Source organism: Arachis hypogaea, chromosome 13 (genome assembly GCF_003086295.3).
Source record: "Arachis hypogaea cultivar Tifrunner chromosome 13, arahy.Tifrunner.gnm2.J5K5, whole genome shotgun sequence".
Lineage (NCBI taxonomy): Eukaryota > Viridiplantae > Streptophyta > Magnoliopsida > Fabales > Fabaceae > Arachis > Arachis hypogaea.
Window position 1 is genome coordinate 134,627,791 of NC_092048.1, and position 17,283 is coordinate 134,645,073.

Here is a 17,283-nt window from a genome sequence, read left to right on the forward strand (position 1 = left end):
AAGAGATTAAATTTTTATTTTTTTTCAAATTTTAGGGAATGCGTGGATGATTGTTGATCATAGTTTATTGCTTTGTATATTGTTATTCCCTAAGGTTTGTAGTCGATTATGTGCTAGGGTTTTATTTCGATGTTGTGCACCACTGTTTTTTTGGGATTTGTCTTCATGCTCTGTTCCGATGGTGGATAACTGTATTTTATTTTGATATATCTCTTTGTCATGTATGAATGTAGTTGATGAAAACTATCTTAAAGGGATCATTGTGTGGAACTGGTGCTGAAAAAATTTTTTGAATCATGCAAATGGATGTGCACTTAGATATTATGTTCCACCATAGGAGAAAGTTTCAGAAAGATGAAAATGAGATGACTATATATTCTCCTGATAAAAAGGCATGCATTGGTGACATTGATGTAGATACTTTAGATGTTTTTTGGGTGAGAAATTATTATAAAGAATTAGGATATGATAGGCTAGGAGAATGTTGGTGGCATGTTTTAGAGAGGAGTTTAGTCAGTGGGTTAAGAGTTCTAAATTGTGATGATGAGTTAAGAAAGATGTGTTTCATGGGTGAAAAGAATGATGGGCTGGTTTATGCTTACTTTGAGCATGCAGTTTCATCACTAGAAATTCTTGAGGGAAATGAGATTGTGGTATATGTTGAGGATGACCATGATGAGTTGAGAGAGGTTAGTGATGAACCTGACAATGAACCCCTAAAAGACAAGATCTCAAACCAAACTAATATACCCACTGCCCTTGCTGATGAGACTCCATTCACTAACAACAATGAACTAACGCATCAGGATCGGTCACTATAGATCCACTACAAGGAGCAAGTTCAGCCACATCTTTCAGACTGGCCAACTTCCTGAAATTTGTCCCAACACCTGGCTTCAAGCCACCAAGAAAGAAGAAATGAAGATGTAGTTGATCTGTGCAGCCTATTTTGGATGAAACTGTGAATCTTTTTGTGAATCATATTTTTTGTTTTGTGGCCTGAATTTATGACAGTAGACTGTTTATATATTTAGATACAATATAACAATGATGGCACTCTCTGTCCTTTAGCATGGGTGTATTTTGGATTTAGAACTATTCTTTACTTGTCTGGGAGAGTTGTCATTAATATGGCAGGAGTATTGTTAATTTTGTTAAAATTTATTGATGTGGTTATTATTATTATGACAATTTGTTCCAGCTTTAATTATGTTATTTCAATTTTTTTTTTTTGTAATTTTTTTAAATAATTTCATTGGATGACAGAAAACAACTTGAAAATTTGAGAAGGAGACTTTTTCTTTCTTCTACTACACATTAACATTGAACGCAGTAACACAAAATCATCTTCAATCTTTAACTACCAACATAAAACCAACAACAAATACTATAAACAAAGCAAAAAATAAAATGTACATTTTTTGGGTTCTAACTTCAGCCTCTATCTTCCCAATTCTCCAAGCCAAATCCATCCTAACTTGGTCACCATCCACAATAGAAATTACATTTTCTCTGAGGTCTTCTTCTCCAATGTCAGCCCAAAAAAACAAACCACACCACCTCTTACCATTAATATTGTAGTTAGGGCACCCAAAGAATGATTTGTTAGGGTTAGCCTCTGTTGTGGACCACCGAAGAACAGGGCAGCACCCACACCAACACCACTGTTGAACACCCGATACTCTACTTCGACTCGAACTCCTTGTGTTGGACCGCATGGAACTCTGGCTCCCACTTGCAATCATGATGGTAAACTCGGAAGGAAGTAAGAGACGAAGAACCAGAGAGAGACGGGAAGAAGAAGAAGATGATGATGAAGTCACGGGATGAATTTAGGTTTTAAAAAGGGGATAAGGACTAAATTGGAGCAAATCAAATTTTAAGTCACGTCATCTAACCATTAGTGTGTCCAGCGTGGCAATATTCGGCTACGTCACTAACGGCGTCAGTGCTCCGGTGACGAAAAATACGTTAAGGATTAATGTGGTGCATTTTTTTAATTTGGGTGACTAATTTAGTGCAATCGGAATCTGAAGAATTAAATCAGTGCAAGTCGCCAATCTCATGACCAAAATGGAGCTTAACTCATTCAATTGAGGTACTTGACCCAATTCGATTAGAGTACTTGACTTACTTTAAATAGAATAAAGTATAGTGCAAATTTGTATCATTGTATGCATGTAAGATTGGGTATAGTGGGTACTAAACATATAATTTCTTTGTACAAATTTAGAATAACTATCAAGTTAATTATTTAAATTACTAACTTAGTATTTTTTTTTATAAAATTAACCTAAAATGAAATTTATATATGACAATTTCACAAACTACTAACTGAATTTAGAAATCCTAAGTTAATGTTGTAGTTTTTTAAATTCATATGTTCTTCATCTTTTTTTTTATCGTTGCAATTCTATTTTATTAATACGTATACAATATGGAATGATTAAATTTTATATTTATTTAAAAAAATTTAATTTTTTTACATATAGAATCAAGTAGATATGATTGAGAACTTTAAAGTGAGAGTAGGATTAGGTTTGATAGATTTTCAACCTATGAATAAGATATAGCTAAAATTTAAAAAAAAAAATTTAACTTACAAATAAAATTAAGATAAAATTCATACCCTACTCTATCATCTCTATTGTCAACCCTAACAAATATTCATGATTTCACCGCATTCTATATTAAGTTATATTGGATTATTTGGAGAACTCGGATGCTTTTAAAAAGAATTAATTATTTTATAACTAATTTTTTATCTTAAATTCTTTAAGTGAAACAAATATATATATTAAATAATAAAAAATTACGCTTTACAAAATAATTTAAAAAAATTAAAATGATTATTCTCCTTGAAATATTGAATAAGAGGGAACAGAAATTTGAGTCCAGGCCAAGGTTTCCTTCATTCTTTTTAGTTATCCCTGCCTCCAAACACAAACAACAATGGTTTCTCAGACGGTTGACCTCTTGAGGGAGGAGCTCCCCGTCGAACAACAACCTCTGCACTTGTCCTCTGACATCAAAACAGGTCTTGTGCTCGTCGACCTTGTCAATGGCTTCTGCACCGTTGGATCTGGCAATTTGGTACTTTCGTTTTCTCTCTCTTCTTCCTTGAAGTTTGGAACACCACATGTTTGTGATTTTGATCCACTCTTTCTTTTGTCTTTTTCCTTGGCCTTTTGTTCTTGTCTCATTTTCTTATGTTGTTGCTGTGTTTTTTTATCTTATGGGTTTGTCTGTATGTAAAAGAATCCTTTTTTCAATCTTGTCGTGTAGGCCCCAAGGCAACCGGATAAACAGATTTCTGGGATGGTGGATGCATCGGTGAGGCTTTCAAAAGTTTTTGCTCAGAAGAATTGGCCCATTTTGGCTTTCCTTGATAACCATCACCCGGACATTCCTGAGCCTCCCTATCCTCCTCACTGTATTGCGGGAACACATGAAGCAAATTTGATTCCTGGTTAGTTGTTTGGTTTAGTTTTATAATGTGATTTTCTCTTGTTGCTACTTTGCTATTATTGCTCATGTTGTTAATGCAGTAATCGCATTAGTACTAGTAAGCGGTTAGTTATGTTATGTGCACATACAGTGTGTATATGTACACATAACATGTTTATGGTTTGAATCCATAAAATTAGAGAAAAGGACAAATAGGTCCTTGACCTTTTGTCCCGCGGACATTTTCGTCCCTGACCATTGAAAAATACTTTTAAGCCCCTGACTTTCACAAAACTTGGACGAATCAGTCCCTCCGTCCAAATGCCTCCGTCAGGAACTGATCCGTCCAAGTTTTGTGAAGGTCAGGACTTAAAAGTATTTTTCAATGGTCAGAGACGAAAATGTCTGCGGAATAAAAGGTCAGGATCTATTTGTCCTTTTCTCATAAAATTATTATTTGGTGTTGAAGACACATGCTGATTCGTTTGGCTGAATGAACCAAATGCAAAGAACTCCTGTGGTTGGAAAATGAACCAAATGCAACACTCAGGCGCAAAGATTGCATTGATGGATTCGTTGGCTCAATTGAGAAAGATGGCTCTAATGTCTTCGTTGATTGGGTGAAAAATAATCAGATAAAACAAGTAAGTATTTCCTAGAGTTTGAATTTGATTCTATCCTTTTTCTGGAAATTTTCTTACAGTAGAAGTAAGCAAGCAAGTGCCATGATATATCTACCAGAAAAATAAGTGCCACCGTATTTCACTAAGTTTAAGTTGCTATAGGAACTTCTAGTAGTTTTAAAACTGGTAACATCATGTAGTTCATTCGCATGGAAATTATTTCATGCTCAATAGTATCTTCACCAAACCTATCTAGTATCTTCCCTTGTCGAACACTCATGGTTGCCGAGTCATTTCTCGAACCCACAATTTTTTTTCATCAATCTTGAGGTTTTTGCTGAATCTATGAGACTATGGCTTTTTCATGTAATAGGTCTTGGTTGTTGGGATATGCACGGATATATGCGTGATGGATTTTGTCAGTTCAGCTTTAGCTGCAAGGAACAGGGGCTTACTTCCTCCTCTGGAGAATGTGATTGTGTATTCCAAAGCTTGTGCAACTTATGATATTCCATTACATGTAGCCAAAACTAACAAGGATGTTATATCCCATCCACAGGTATTTTATCCAGGCTTGCTTTGTTGCATATAGACAACTTCAAACATGCAAATCTAGGTTGCTTCTGGAATTCTGGATTACTTTCATAGTTTAATGCATTACAATGAGTCTACTAACCTAAAATGTGGGTATAGAGTATAGACGTCTAAGGCTGAAAGGATACTATTTCAGTTTGCCCTTTCAATTGATAGATGACATCTATCTATTGTATACACCTATGGGTAAAAAAGGGGGATAAACAACGCTTTTTCTCTAGTTTACATGAAATGGAACAGAGACAGTGAATAATATTTGGCAGTGCATACATGGTTATCGACAATCAAGTTGCATTAAATATGATTAATTTGGTCTTGCAAAAAGTTTAGAAGATTGAAAGTGACACACTAATGTTATTACTTAAAAACGTTTCTGTAAAAGCTTTTCCCCCCTTTGATGTTGCAGGAGCTGATGCATCACATTGGCCTTTACATATCCAGGGGAAGAGGAGCCAAGATAGCATCAGAGGTCTTATTTGATTAACCGAAAGAGCATTAACTAAGTTTTAGTGTGTTAACGCTGTTATTATAGTTTTAAAAGTGTTGGGACGAATGTTATTGTTCTGGACTTGTTTTCTTCTTGTCCTTGACATAAACTTATTTGTATAAATCAGTCCTTGTTCAATCTTTGGCCTTATAATAACATGTAGAATATGAAGCTCTTTATAAGTGAGATTTATGAATAAATAATCTCTTACGAGTGGCGCAAAGTTTTTCTTTCAATACTCAAATGATTTAATGTCTTTTCATCGCACTTTTTATTTTTGATATTAGGTTAACAATAGTATTTTTTATAAGTGGATCGTTGGGATATTAATCTCAAATGTAGAACGGTTTAATTTAGGGTACAGAAATCGGATCCTCCAATTTTTGGGAGGTACAGAAATTGAGCCCTTCGATTTTTGTAGTCTCTAATTTTTGTACTACAAAAATCAGACCTTTACATGGTGTGCATGACACAAGTCTCACTCTAGTTTGGTGTACTATAACTTTTAAAATTAACTTGCGAACTCTTTAAAAAGTTATTTAAAGTGCTCTTGAAGAAGTTTAAAAAAAAGAGTAATGTTAAACATTTAAGTCTTTTTATGAATCAAGTTCAACCAAATTAAATAATAAGACTTGGAATAATATTAGTTATAACTAATTTTTGTTATATTAAACTAATTTGATTGGACTTAGTTAACAAAAAGACTTGGATGTATAACATTATTCTAAAAAAAAATAACTTCTCTTCTCAAAGCTATTGTATCATTGTCATATCATTGCAAGTTTAATAAGTATTTTTGTGATTAAAAAGCAAACACAAAATAATTTATTTACAAACTATTTTTAATATAGATTCTTATGTTTTAAATTCTTTTTTCAAAAAATTTTAACCAAGTTGTTTATCCAAAATTCCAAACACTCTCTCTCTATCCATAATGCTTAGCTTGCAAGCAACTAGTCTAAAATTACACATACAGTTCGCCTATGAAAATTTCTACCATTTTTATCCTCCAAACAAACATAGCTGAAGGTTACATGCTGGATTGATTCCACTTCTGATACTGCATAGTGCATACTTCTTCAGCTTTATCAACTAACTAACAAGATCCATTGTGGCATTGTCCTCCTTTGAATAACCAAATAATAAAAGCCAAGTCTAATAGAGTTTCTCAAGAAACAAACATAATGATGCTGATGCATAAATAATTTTTTGGAGATTTCAATTTTTAAAGATGCACCAAACCAGTGGAGGACTCAGAAATATTGGCACACATATCTGCTGTTTCTGTCTTATTTCTGCTCAGTCTTTACAAGTGGTTTAGTGTTAATATGTCACGAACATCAAAGATTCATCTGCAAGGTTGATTCCATGATATGTGAACATTCAAGTGAAGGAAACTTTTTCTTTTTAGGAAAATGAGAATTTGTTTACTTCACTTTCAATGAGGATTTCAAAGTAGTACCATTGCACATAGCATTTTGGTGTTTAAAAGACATGCAGAAAATGTAATAGTTGAAAATGTCAGAGATAAAGCACAGAATAAACAAGCACAAAATGAATATCTTCCTTTCAAGTGGAAAAGGCACTCTAATATCTCAACTCAGCTATCTAATGAAACCAGTCAAAGAATAATAAAAGAAGAGCCGAAAAGTAAAATAGAAGCAGTACAAAAATTGTACACATGGCTACTTATCTTTTGAACCACGGTGTTTTTTATGCATTCCCGGGGTCATTTTTGAGAAGATGTTTTTATTTTGTTTCTTTGGTTTGCCGCCAAAGATAAATGACTTGAGAGGAATCCGGTTATAAGTCTCGGAAGATTTAGTTGGCTGGTTTTTATTGTGAGTTGATAGCCCAAATTTCTCAACCATCTTTAGAAGAACCTTCTCAACATCAATCTGGAGAGTTGTTATGATATCAAGACCTGTTTGGAGTCCATCAGAAATCTTGTTATTCCCTTGTTTCATGTTTAATAATTCGCCTTGAAACTTGGCTGCTTGATAGCTTGTGAACGTGATTTCATCATCTTCAGCACTGGATTTCAAGGCTGTTAGTATTTCTTCCTGCATGTCACACAAGGACCTGAATCTCTGATCAAGTTCTTCTTTCAGCCCTACAATGCTTTCCATCCACGCTTGCATTTCGATTCGGATCGCTGCAAGGTGTTTGTAAAGTGGCCGTACATCTGATCTCAAAGAGTATCTTGTGCTGCTACTTCCCTCTGAAGATTTCCATTTTTCCTCAAGTTTTCTTTCCTCAATCAGCAAGTCTTTGACCTGGGTTTGATATCTCTGTATCTCAGTGATAGTAGCAGTGAATCTCATCCAGAAATCTAAATTCTCCTCCAGAAGTTCATCAATGCTCATTCGGAACTTCTCTTCAATGGCTGATATAGGCTCAGGCTCTTCCATATTTAACATTTCCTCAATGGGATAACCCCTTGAAAGGGTGAGTTCTCTCTGTAAAATTTCCTCAATGGCTTGAATCTCTGCTGTCTGCTCTGGAGGCAAATCTTTCATAGCCTCGCTTCCCTTTAGACTTTTCTGCAGGAGACTTAGTTTCTGACGCAGGAGTCTAATCTCTTCATCTTTCATGGCATTTGCACCCCTCAGTTCTTTAAGCTGCAAAGATGAATCAAAGAGAGCATCTTGAGTTTTCTTCTCTAACTCAGCAAGCTGGTTCTTCACCTCTTTGTAATTCCTAAGAGCATTGGTATACTCCGTCAGCAAAACCTTTTCTCTGCCTTCCAATCCCCTTGTAAACAACTGCTGCCAATCTGGGCTATCTCCTAGTGCTTGTGTCGAAGCAGTCTTTGAGTCTAACGGAGATTCGCTCTCTGCCGGGGTTGCCTCTTCTTGTGCTGTCATATTCTTAGCCTCAGCCTCAACCTTCTCCTCCTCATCAGACTTCACATTCTGTACTTTCTCCGACAGATTGTCAAGGTTACATTGTGCTTCCGTGAAATGAGTTTCAAGGTTGCTATTCTGGTCTTCAACAACTCTGTTTAGATTCTGTACTCCATGCAGCTTTTCTTCCATTTCTCTCAGTTGCTCATTCAACTTAATCTTGTCATTCATCATAGTTTCCTTATCACATTCAAGAACTTTAATAAGAGCATTAAGTTCATCAGTTTGTGCTTTCCATCTCGCTACAAGAGCTGACTGTGAGGAAACAGCGGATTCTAAGCTGACCACTTTGCTCACCAGCTCATCAATCTTCTCTGCCATTTCTGTCACAGTGAGAGTTGTATGAGAACCAGCCTCAAAGTGTTCTTTAATCTTCTCCTGTAGTAACTGCACCTCCTGTTGATGCTGACTTATTTTATCAGCATCTTCTTCCAACTCCTTTGTTTCTGCATCATCTTTTGCATCCTCTGGATTGTCATGTAACTCATTCACCAGAGACATTAACTTCCCCCGGGTTTCCTTTACCCGTTTGGACTCAACCCTGGTTTCATCTTGAGATTCTGCCTGTTTCTGTTGCAAGTGAGCCAATGTCTCTTGGCAGGATTTAAGAGCAGCTTCTGCCATCAAACGGCGAGCTTCCTCGTCCTCAATAGCAACACCTTGGCCGCCAAGCTCATCTTGAAACTGAGAAACTTTCTCCTGAAGCTTCTTGATCTGCTCATCCGTGTCCTTGTACCTAGCAACGGAATTATCATAAGAGCTTTTCAGAAACTCTTTAACAGTTTGTAATGCCAGAATCTGTTTCTGGAGCTTGTCAACCTGCTCAATTAACTCGTCTTTGGTCAAACCAGATTTCTTAGGAGGAAGAGTGAATTTAACTTTTGTGGCTGGCTTCTTAGTAGGATTGAGCTTCTTTGTTGCCGTCTTTAAGAGATTCTTCAACTCTTTTGTTGGAGGCATTGGAATATTCCCCTGCATGAAGCCTTCAGGGGGGGTCTTCTTATTGGGTCTTGGTGATCCACCATCATCTTCATCTTCATCAATGTATGTGACTTTATCTGGACAGTTAGCAGCTATGGTGTTGTTGGCATTTTGCAAATCTCTTGATAAGTGATCGTACCGATCAGCCAAAGATCGGTAGGCACGAAAACATTCTTCCACAAAGTTGATCAGCTCCGGTCTCCTTTTGTAGTACATTTCTGCTCTCTTTCCGAAGGAGTCTCCCTCTTCCTGTAACAGCTTCAGAACAGCTTGCACTTTTTCCTCCATATCTGCACTTTTTCTTATATCTTTTAGCTTCACACAAAACCTATCATGTTCCGCTCAACCTTATAATATATATACCATTTTATTTGCACACAAATCAAGCATAATTTGGTTATATTGATTCCGATCCTACTTATCAAACTGATGTAGCACATAATAATAATAACAAGATAGTATTGAAATGAAAGCAGGAAAATAAAAATGACCTTGGAGGTTCTGTTCCACCCATTTGGATTGCTTTGTTCTGATGTGGCTGGCCCACCACCATGTATAAGCATTGCTTGCAGCTCTTTGCAACATATTGGTGTGTTACTTGGTGTTCTTTTCTTGTGTAAAAATGAGAATCAAGAACATGCAAACGTTGAATATCTTTCTACACACTCCATGTGTCTAGAGAGGAAACAGAGGACATGGAAGATTGGTTTCAGCATAGAGGAAGAGAGAAAGTGTGATGAGTAAGTTGTAGTAATGAGAACATGGAAGAGAGTGATCCTCGCCCGAAGTTGATGTCCCAACCTTCCTCCTTTGACTGCAAAACATAGACTAAATCATCCATCCACGTCGCAACTCATGCCACTTCTCCATCCTCACTTCTTTTGCCAATTCAAAACATCAACTCATCATTATTCTAAAAATAAAAATATTCTATATAGTTATTCTTTGCTAATTTATATACATGTTCAATAATTAATACTTTGGTTTCAGACAAATCTATTTTGGATCATCTCCAGTGAAAAAAAAAACTGAATGATGTCCAGTGTAGAATCTCGCCCTTTATTGCTCTCTCTCTCCTATTTAATTTTAGTACCACTTATAGAATTAAAGGTGAGAGATCACACTTTATTCTCTCAAGTGTTAAAAAAAATGGAGAGAATCCATTTCCATTTTCTAAAATAACTAATTAGTCTTGAATTTTTTTTAAGAAGAATATGATTGAGAGATTAAATTATCTGAAATTTTTAAAAATAAAAAATAATTTATCTTTTTTATTATGGACAAATTTTTGTTTCAGATCAAATAATTTATCTAATTTTTTTTTCGTGAATAAAGGAACACACTCTTGATTTTATTTAGTTAACTTTTTAATAAAGTTAACCAAAATTATCCAAATGATCAAATTTTGGTTTGATAATTAATCATTAAAAAAATTACATACGCATAGTAAAATTTTAATATAATAACATAGTTAATTGTTAAAATAACCAAATCTTGATTTTATGGTTGATATTTGTATGGCATCTTTTTTTTTTTTTTGTATTTCAAGATAATTCTACTCTATGATATTCTGAAGGGCGAGATATATTTTAATTTCTTGATTATTATTCATGGTTGAAGAGATTTTGAATTTTTGTTGGATGATAAAGGGCAGAGTCTTATATTAGGAACATTGAGTTGAGAGGTGAATATAATTTAAAGAGAGGTTATGAACGAACACTTTTTATTAATATTAGTCAATAGTTTAAGTTAATATATTATTTTTATTCTATTAAAATTTAGAATTTAGAATTTAATTTTTAATGTTTAGAGTTAGTCAAGTGTTGATTAAACTAATAAATTTTATTGGTCATATATATAATATTATTCTATAATTTTTAAAGAAAATTATTTATTGTTTGATAACTTTAAAAACAACCTATACCAGAAAATAAGAAATGTTATAACCCAAATCATTGAGGGGTTTGAAATACCCTATTTCTTGCATGACACCCCATCCAGCTCCAAATTACTTAACTCATTCTCCTTGTAAAGCCTTGTGCTTAAAGAAAGTGTCATTTTCTCATCTCATCTAAAAGAAAAGTGTTTCTTCTATGGAAGTGTATAGATAATACATTTACCAAGAATGTGACAGAATGCCAAAGAATCAAACTACTCTAAGACATTTATGGAGATATGACAATAGTACCTAATGAACTTTCAGTTACAGATCATTTTCAGCCGGCAAATTGCCACCATTCTACATGTGATGCGATCATGTAGCCTTTGGCTTCACTTCAGCTTCATGTGCTCCACTACATCCATAGGCCATTATTTTGGTACAAAGAGTTTTAACTGATTGCATTGGACTGAAAAGAGAAATGAATGGCAAACTAAGCCACCAACATTAAAGAACAAAATATATTTTGCACTTCACTAATTATAATCTCATAATTTATGTACTTTTTTGCTATTTGATTCATTCGGCTAATCCATCCAAATAGAAAAGGGCAAAAGGCCGTGTTGTTGACTTCTTGTTATACTAGTTTTTGAGTTGCAACCGTAGAAATCTACTCATAACACAGAAGCATATAAAGAGAAAAAAAAAAGAGTTTACCAATACAATTTTTTAATCATATTTTTGCTACCTTTTTATATTCATCTGTACATATAAATAAGACAATAGAAAACGGTATCTACAACGAAGGGACTAGGCAATAGGCATTCAAGCGTCTCTAGCACTTTTTTATTGTAGTCTTCATTATCTTTCTAGCTACCAATAGGGTTGAGAATCATAGAAGATGAGGTTGGTTTCTTCCTACGCTTCAAAATTCTGAAGACAAGCCAGCCATTGTTCCATGTAATTCTTCCCAGCTGCATATTTTCACAACTGTGTAAGCGACTAAATAAAGGAAAAATGCTCAAAATGATAAGAGTAAGAAGAACCGAAATCAATAGAGGTTTGAACTTACAAAGAGATGTCTAACCCAAAATCAATGGCTTAAAAAGAAAATCATATATATTCATTATTCAAAACAGTTATAGGAAATATGACCAAAGGGATGACTTTGACTTTGTGCACTTGGATTTGGCGAAACATAAGCCTCTAAACCGTTTCACTTGTATAACTAATTCCCAAGAATCAATATAACAGAAAATAACAAATCCAATTTTACAAAAGGGCCAAAAATATAAAAAAGGCAACATTCCTATAACTTTTGTGAAAATGGTACAAATTTCTTCATATAATCAATGAACAAAAAGGCCAAACCAACCCCAAATATTAGAAAGATTACTCTCAACATAACAATACATTATACATACAACAAGTTCCCTTTAACAAAATTAGTAAAATTAATAAAACCAAAAGTATATGGGAAGAAATTAAAAAATGCGAAGCAAAAAAAAGAACTTACTTGAAGAAAACTCATAAGGGAGGTTCTGGATGGCACTCAAGAGCACCTTGTTTGAAGCTTCTTCCACCTCCTTGCAGCCATGTCTATAGCAAGGAACCAGGACTGCAAAACTATCATCGTCATCATCATCAACATCACTACTCTGAAAATCAGAACCAAGTGGCTCCAACCACCCAATGGACCAATCAGAATCATAATCATAATCAGAGTCAGAACCATCAGATGGAACCAACACAATATCCTCGTACTCATCCCTATCAACCCTCCTCCTCCTCTCTTCCCTTCTCTGCCATTTCCTTCTAACCCCTCTCCGAGCTGTTGGTGGGGCCATCTTTGTCTCCCTCACCAAAGGGAACTTCACCATCTCAGAAGAAGATAGTGGTGAATTCACAGTGGTGCTATTATTACAAACTGGCTCCTTCTCCTTCCCACCCCACAAGGGCCATGAGAAACGGGTCAACGACAAAGCCATGATTTTTCAAACTCCAAATAGCAGCAATTAAAACCTGAAGCTAAGCTCTCTTTTCAAGCGAATATGTGAAAGAATGAAGGAAAAAGCCGCAAACTTTGAGGTCAACAAAAAATGGTTCCTTTTCAGTTGCAGCAGTCACTACTATATATTAGGAAATGATCAATATAACAAGAACAAAAATGGGGGCATGAATGAATCTAACCCAGCTGAGAACAAGCTCATTTCATATGAATAAACCAATAACTTGGAGAACAGCTTCTGTAAAAAAATTTGCAAGGTCCTTCTTTTTCTCCCTCAAATATCAAAACCAATTCAGCAAGTTAATCAATTATACTTAATCTAGAATCACTGGTCCATTTACGAAACCGAGACACAACGGGGGAAAAAACAAAGCCTTCAACTTTTTGAAGAATTTGCTAACCCAATTTCGTAAGGCTACCAAATAAAAAAGTGTATCTTAAGAGTTTAAAGATAACAGAAAGCTAACTATCAGAATTCTAATACAAAAAATTTCATCATTTTCTTTGTTTATTGTAAAAACAAAATGATAAACAATAAACCAAAAGGAAGAGCTGAATCAAAGGCAATGGAGGAACAAGGCTTCTTATTTTTTTCACTCACACAGCAGAGTTTTTCTTTTCCTTTTTCTTTTTTTGTTTTCTTAATTTATTGGGAGAAAGAAAGAGAGAAATTGTGGTGATAATGTTGAGAGTGACTCGGTGAGTTGGGAACCTTAACTCGGTAACTCAGTGTGACTCCATGGAGCAAAATGGTCTCCCCAAAACCCTTGGGTTACGCTGAAGAAACAATTGAGAGAAGAAGCTTTCTTTTCAAGTCATAGAAGATTAGAAGAAGATATTTATTTCTTTATTTCTTTTTTGTTTTTTGTTTTTTATTTTCTTGTCTTGTCATATCTGACGGTTGAGATTTCGTCGTTAATTGTGATCCTACGCGGGGAGCAGCAGGGTCTTACTGCAAACCCTCAATCAATTTCCGATGGCCCAATAGCGTGGTGAATTTGAGGCCCCTAAAATAATAATGTAATTAATAAACCAATTCTAATTATAGTGAATTAAATATAATATTTATTGCTCAATAAAAAAATAAAATTAATAAAATTTTAAATAATAAAATAAAAGATATCTCTCCTCTTTTTTTAAAATAGAAAAATAAAAGTTATATTTAAAAAAAAAAAAGTACATGACAAAAGAAGTAAGTATTGTGAAATAAATAAAAGATATATAAAATAAAGATGTATAAATAGAAGACTCTATTATTAATATAATTAGCTCAATAATTGTTATATATATATATAATAATATTATATGTTGTATTGTGTATATATATACAAAGATAAGAAAAAGTATTAAAAATAAAGAGAGAGAGATTTGCATTTGATACTATCTCAATATAATAAAGATGGTTAATATTGCTATTAATATTATATGTAAAGAGTAATAGAAAATAGAATTTAAAATACTTATAAAATAAAAGAAGAGGAAGAATTATAATAGTAATATAAGGAGAAGGATATTTGATTGTAACATAAAAGAGGATTTATTTGTATGAGAAGGAAGGAAGGATAATATATTTATTCTGTTGTTGTTGTAATATATGAATAGAAAAGAACTTTTGTACGTAGAAAGAAAGAGAAGATTTTGTATTTGTATTATTGCTTGTGTGTAATTGTTAGAGGCTTAAGTCTCTATTTATACACGTACATTAGGTAACTTTTTCAACTTCATATTAAATGAAGTCATTCTTGAGAAACTATATATCATGGAAAATGGTCATCCACGTAAGGTATGATAAAGTATCCTTATCACAACACTCCTCCTTGGATGACCATTTAGGATTATGCCTCGTTAAAACCTTACTAAAGAAAACCCAATAGGAAAAAAACTTTAGTGAAGGAAAAAGAGTACAAAATCCTTTGTGATGGGGACTGCCTCATTAAAAACCTTGTCAAGAAAAACCCAATGGGAAAAAAAACTTGACCAAGGAAAAAAAAGTACAGTCTCCCCCTCTTGCCGACATCATTTAATGTCTCGAAATCGGCGCATCCCAATCTCATGTACCAATCTTTCAAAGGAGGATTTTGGGAGTGACTTTGTGAATAAATCTGCCAGATTGTCACTTGAACGGATCTGTTGGACATCAATTGTCCCTTGATTTTGAAGGTCATGAGTGAAGAAGAATTTGGGAGAAATATGCTTTGTTCTATCACCTTTGATGTATCCACCCTTAAGTTGAGCAATGCATGCTGTATTATCTTCAAACAGGACAGTTGGAGCTATCTTATGATCAATCAGTCCACATGATGACATAATATATTGAATCAAACTCCTCAGCCAAAAACACTCGCGACTAGCTTCATGAATCGCCAGTATTTCAGCATGATTAGAGGAGGTTGCTGCAATCGTTTGTTTCGTGGACCTCCATGATATAGCTGTACCACCATATGTGAACAGGTATCCTGTTTGAGATCTCCCTTTATGTGGATCAGACAAGTATCCAGCATCTGCATAGCCAACTAGTTGTGACTTGGATCCGTAGGGATAAAACAATCCCATATCAACCGTTCCATGAAGATATCGAAAAATTTGTTTGATTCCACTCCAATGTCTTCTGGTTGGAGAGGAACTATGCCTTGCTAGTAAATTCACCGCGAATGATATGTCAGGTCGTGTATTATTAGCAAGATACATTAGCGCTCCAACGGCACTAAGATATGGTACTTCAGGACCAAGGATATCTTCATTTTCTTCTTTACGACGGAATTGATCCTTTTTCACATCTAAAGATCTTACAATCATTGGGGTACTTAACGGATGTGACTTATCCATATAAAATCTTTTCAAGATCTTTTCTGTGTATGTTGTTTGATGGATAAAGATCCCGTCTTTTATATGCTCGATCTGCAGGCCGAGACAAAACTTAGTCTTTCCAAGATCTTTCATCTCAAACTCTTCCTTTAGAATTTTTATAATTGTTGGAATCTCTTGAAGAGTCCCAATGATATTTAAATCATCAACGTACACAGCAATTATAATGAATCCAGAAGCAGTTTTCTTTATGAAAACACACGGGCATATATCATCATTCTTGAAACCGTTTTTGGCCAGATACTCAGTAAGACGATTATACCACATTCGTCCAGATTGCTTTAGACCATATAAAGATCTTTGCAATTTGACTGAGTATAACCCTTGCGAATATTCATTGGATGGTTTAGATATCTTTAGTCCTTCGGGGACTTTCATATAGATATCCCGATCTAATGAGCCGTATAAATAGGCTGTTACTACATCCATTAAATGCATATGCAGTTTATGATATGCAGATAAACTGACCAAATAACGCAATGTTATCGCATCCACTACTGGGGAATACGTTTCTTCATAATCTATACCGGGCGTTTGTGAAAAACCTTGTGCCACAAGTCGGGCTTTATAGCGCACAACTTCATTTTTCTCATTTCGTTTTCTCACAAATACCCATTTGTATCCAACAGGTTTTACATCTTCTGGTGTACGGACTACAGGTCCGAATACTTCACGTTTTGCAAGTGAGTCTAATTCAGCCTTCATGGCTGCTTCCCATTTTGGCCAATCATTTCTTTGTCGACATTCTTCAACTGATCTTGGCTCAAGATCCTTACTTTCATGCATGATATCTAATGCCACGTTATATGCAAATATTTCATTGACAATTGTCTTATTTCGGTCCCATTTCTCTCCTGTAAAGACATAATTTATCGAGATCTCGTCATTTTCACAGTTTTCAGGTACCTGAACGTCTTCTGGCGTTATATCAGAATTTTGGACAACTGCGGGTGTCTCTACTATGTCTTTTTCAACAGGAATAGTATTTACCTCTTTTCTCTTTCGAGGATTTCTATCTTTAGAACCGACAGGCCTGCCACGCTTCTGGCGTGTATTTGCTTCAGTGGCTATTTTTCCTACTGGGACATCAATTCGAATTGGGACATTTTCCGCCCTGCCACGCTTCTGGCGTGAATTCGCTTCAGTAGCTGCTTGTCCTACTGGGACATCAATTCGAATTGGGGCATTTTCCGCTGGTATATAAGATTTGGTTATCCTCTTTGTATCGGAAAATGCATCAGGCAATTCATTTGCTATTCTTTGCAAATGTACAATCTTTTGAACTTCTAGTTCACATTGCGCTGATCGAGGATCTAAATGCATCAACGATGATGCATTCCAATTAAGTTCCTTTTCAGGAAACTTATTCTCTCCCCCTAATGTTGGAAATTTTGATTCATCAAAATGACAATCGGCAAACCGGACTTTAAACACATCACCAGTTTGTATCTCAAGATACCTCACTATAGAGGGAGAATCATATCCAACATATA

The 17,283-nt window shown here is 34.8% G+C and overlaps 3 protein-coding genes across 3 annotated transcripts; 1 reads left to right on the plus strand and 2 right to left on the minus strand.

Annotated features, from left to right (window-relative positions):
- Nucleotides 1–2,826: 2,826 nt before the first annotated feature.
- On the plus strand, nt 2,827–5,374 carry LOC112733837 (nicotinamidase 1). Its single transcript, XM_025782932.3, has 5 exons — nt 2,827–3,093; nt 3,286–3,469; nt 3,958–4,091; nt 4,444–4,629; nt 5,071–5,374. The coding sequence occupies exons 1-5, from the start codon at nt 2,953–2,955 to the stop codon at nt 5,146–5,148; spliced, it is 723 nt and encodes a 240-aa protein (XP_025638717.1). The 5' UTR covers nt 2,827–2,952; the 3' UTR covers nt 5,149–5,374.
- Nucleotides 5,375–6,718: 1,344 nt separating this feature from the next.
- On the minus strand, nt 6,719–9,951 carry LOC112736057 (protein NETWORKED 2D-like). The gene is made up of 2 exons (XM_025785416.3): nt 9,530–9,951; nt 6,719–9,328 (listed from the first exon to the last, which is right to left on the minus strand). Exons 1-2 carry the CDS (start codon nt 9,621–9,623, stop codon nt 6,837–6,839), a joined length of 2,586 nt encoding a protein of 861 aa, XP_025641201.1. The 5' UTR covers nt 9,624–9,951; the 3' UTR covers nt 6,719–6,836.
- Nucleotides 9,952–11,629: 1,678 nt separating this feature from the next.
- LOC112733838 (uncharacterized) lies at nt 11,630–13,790 on the minus strand. The gene is made up of 2 exons (XM_025782933.3): nt 12,434–13,790; nt 11,630–11,891 (listed from the first exon to the last, which is right to left on the minus strand). Exons 1-2 carry the CDS (start codon nt 12,903–12,905, stop codon nt 11,836–11,838), a joined length of 528 nt encoding a protein of 175 aa, XP_025638718.1. The 5' UTR covers nt 12,906–13,790; the 3' UTR covers nt 11,630–11,835.
- Nucleotides 13,791–17,283: the final 3,493 nt, after the last annotated feature.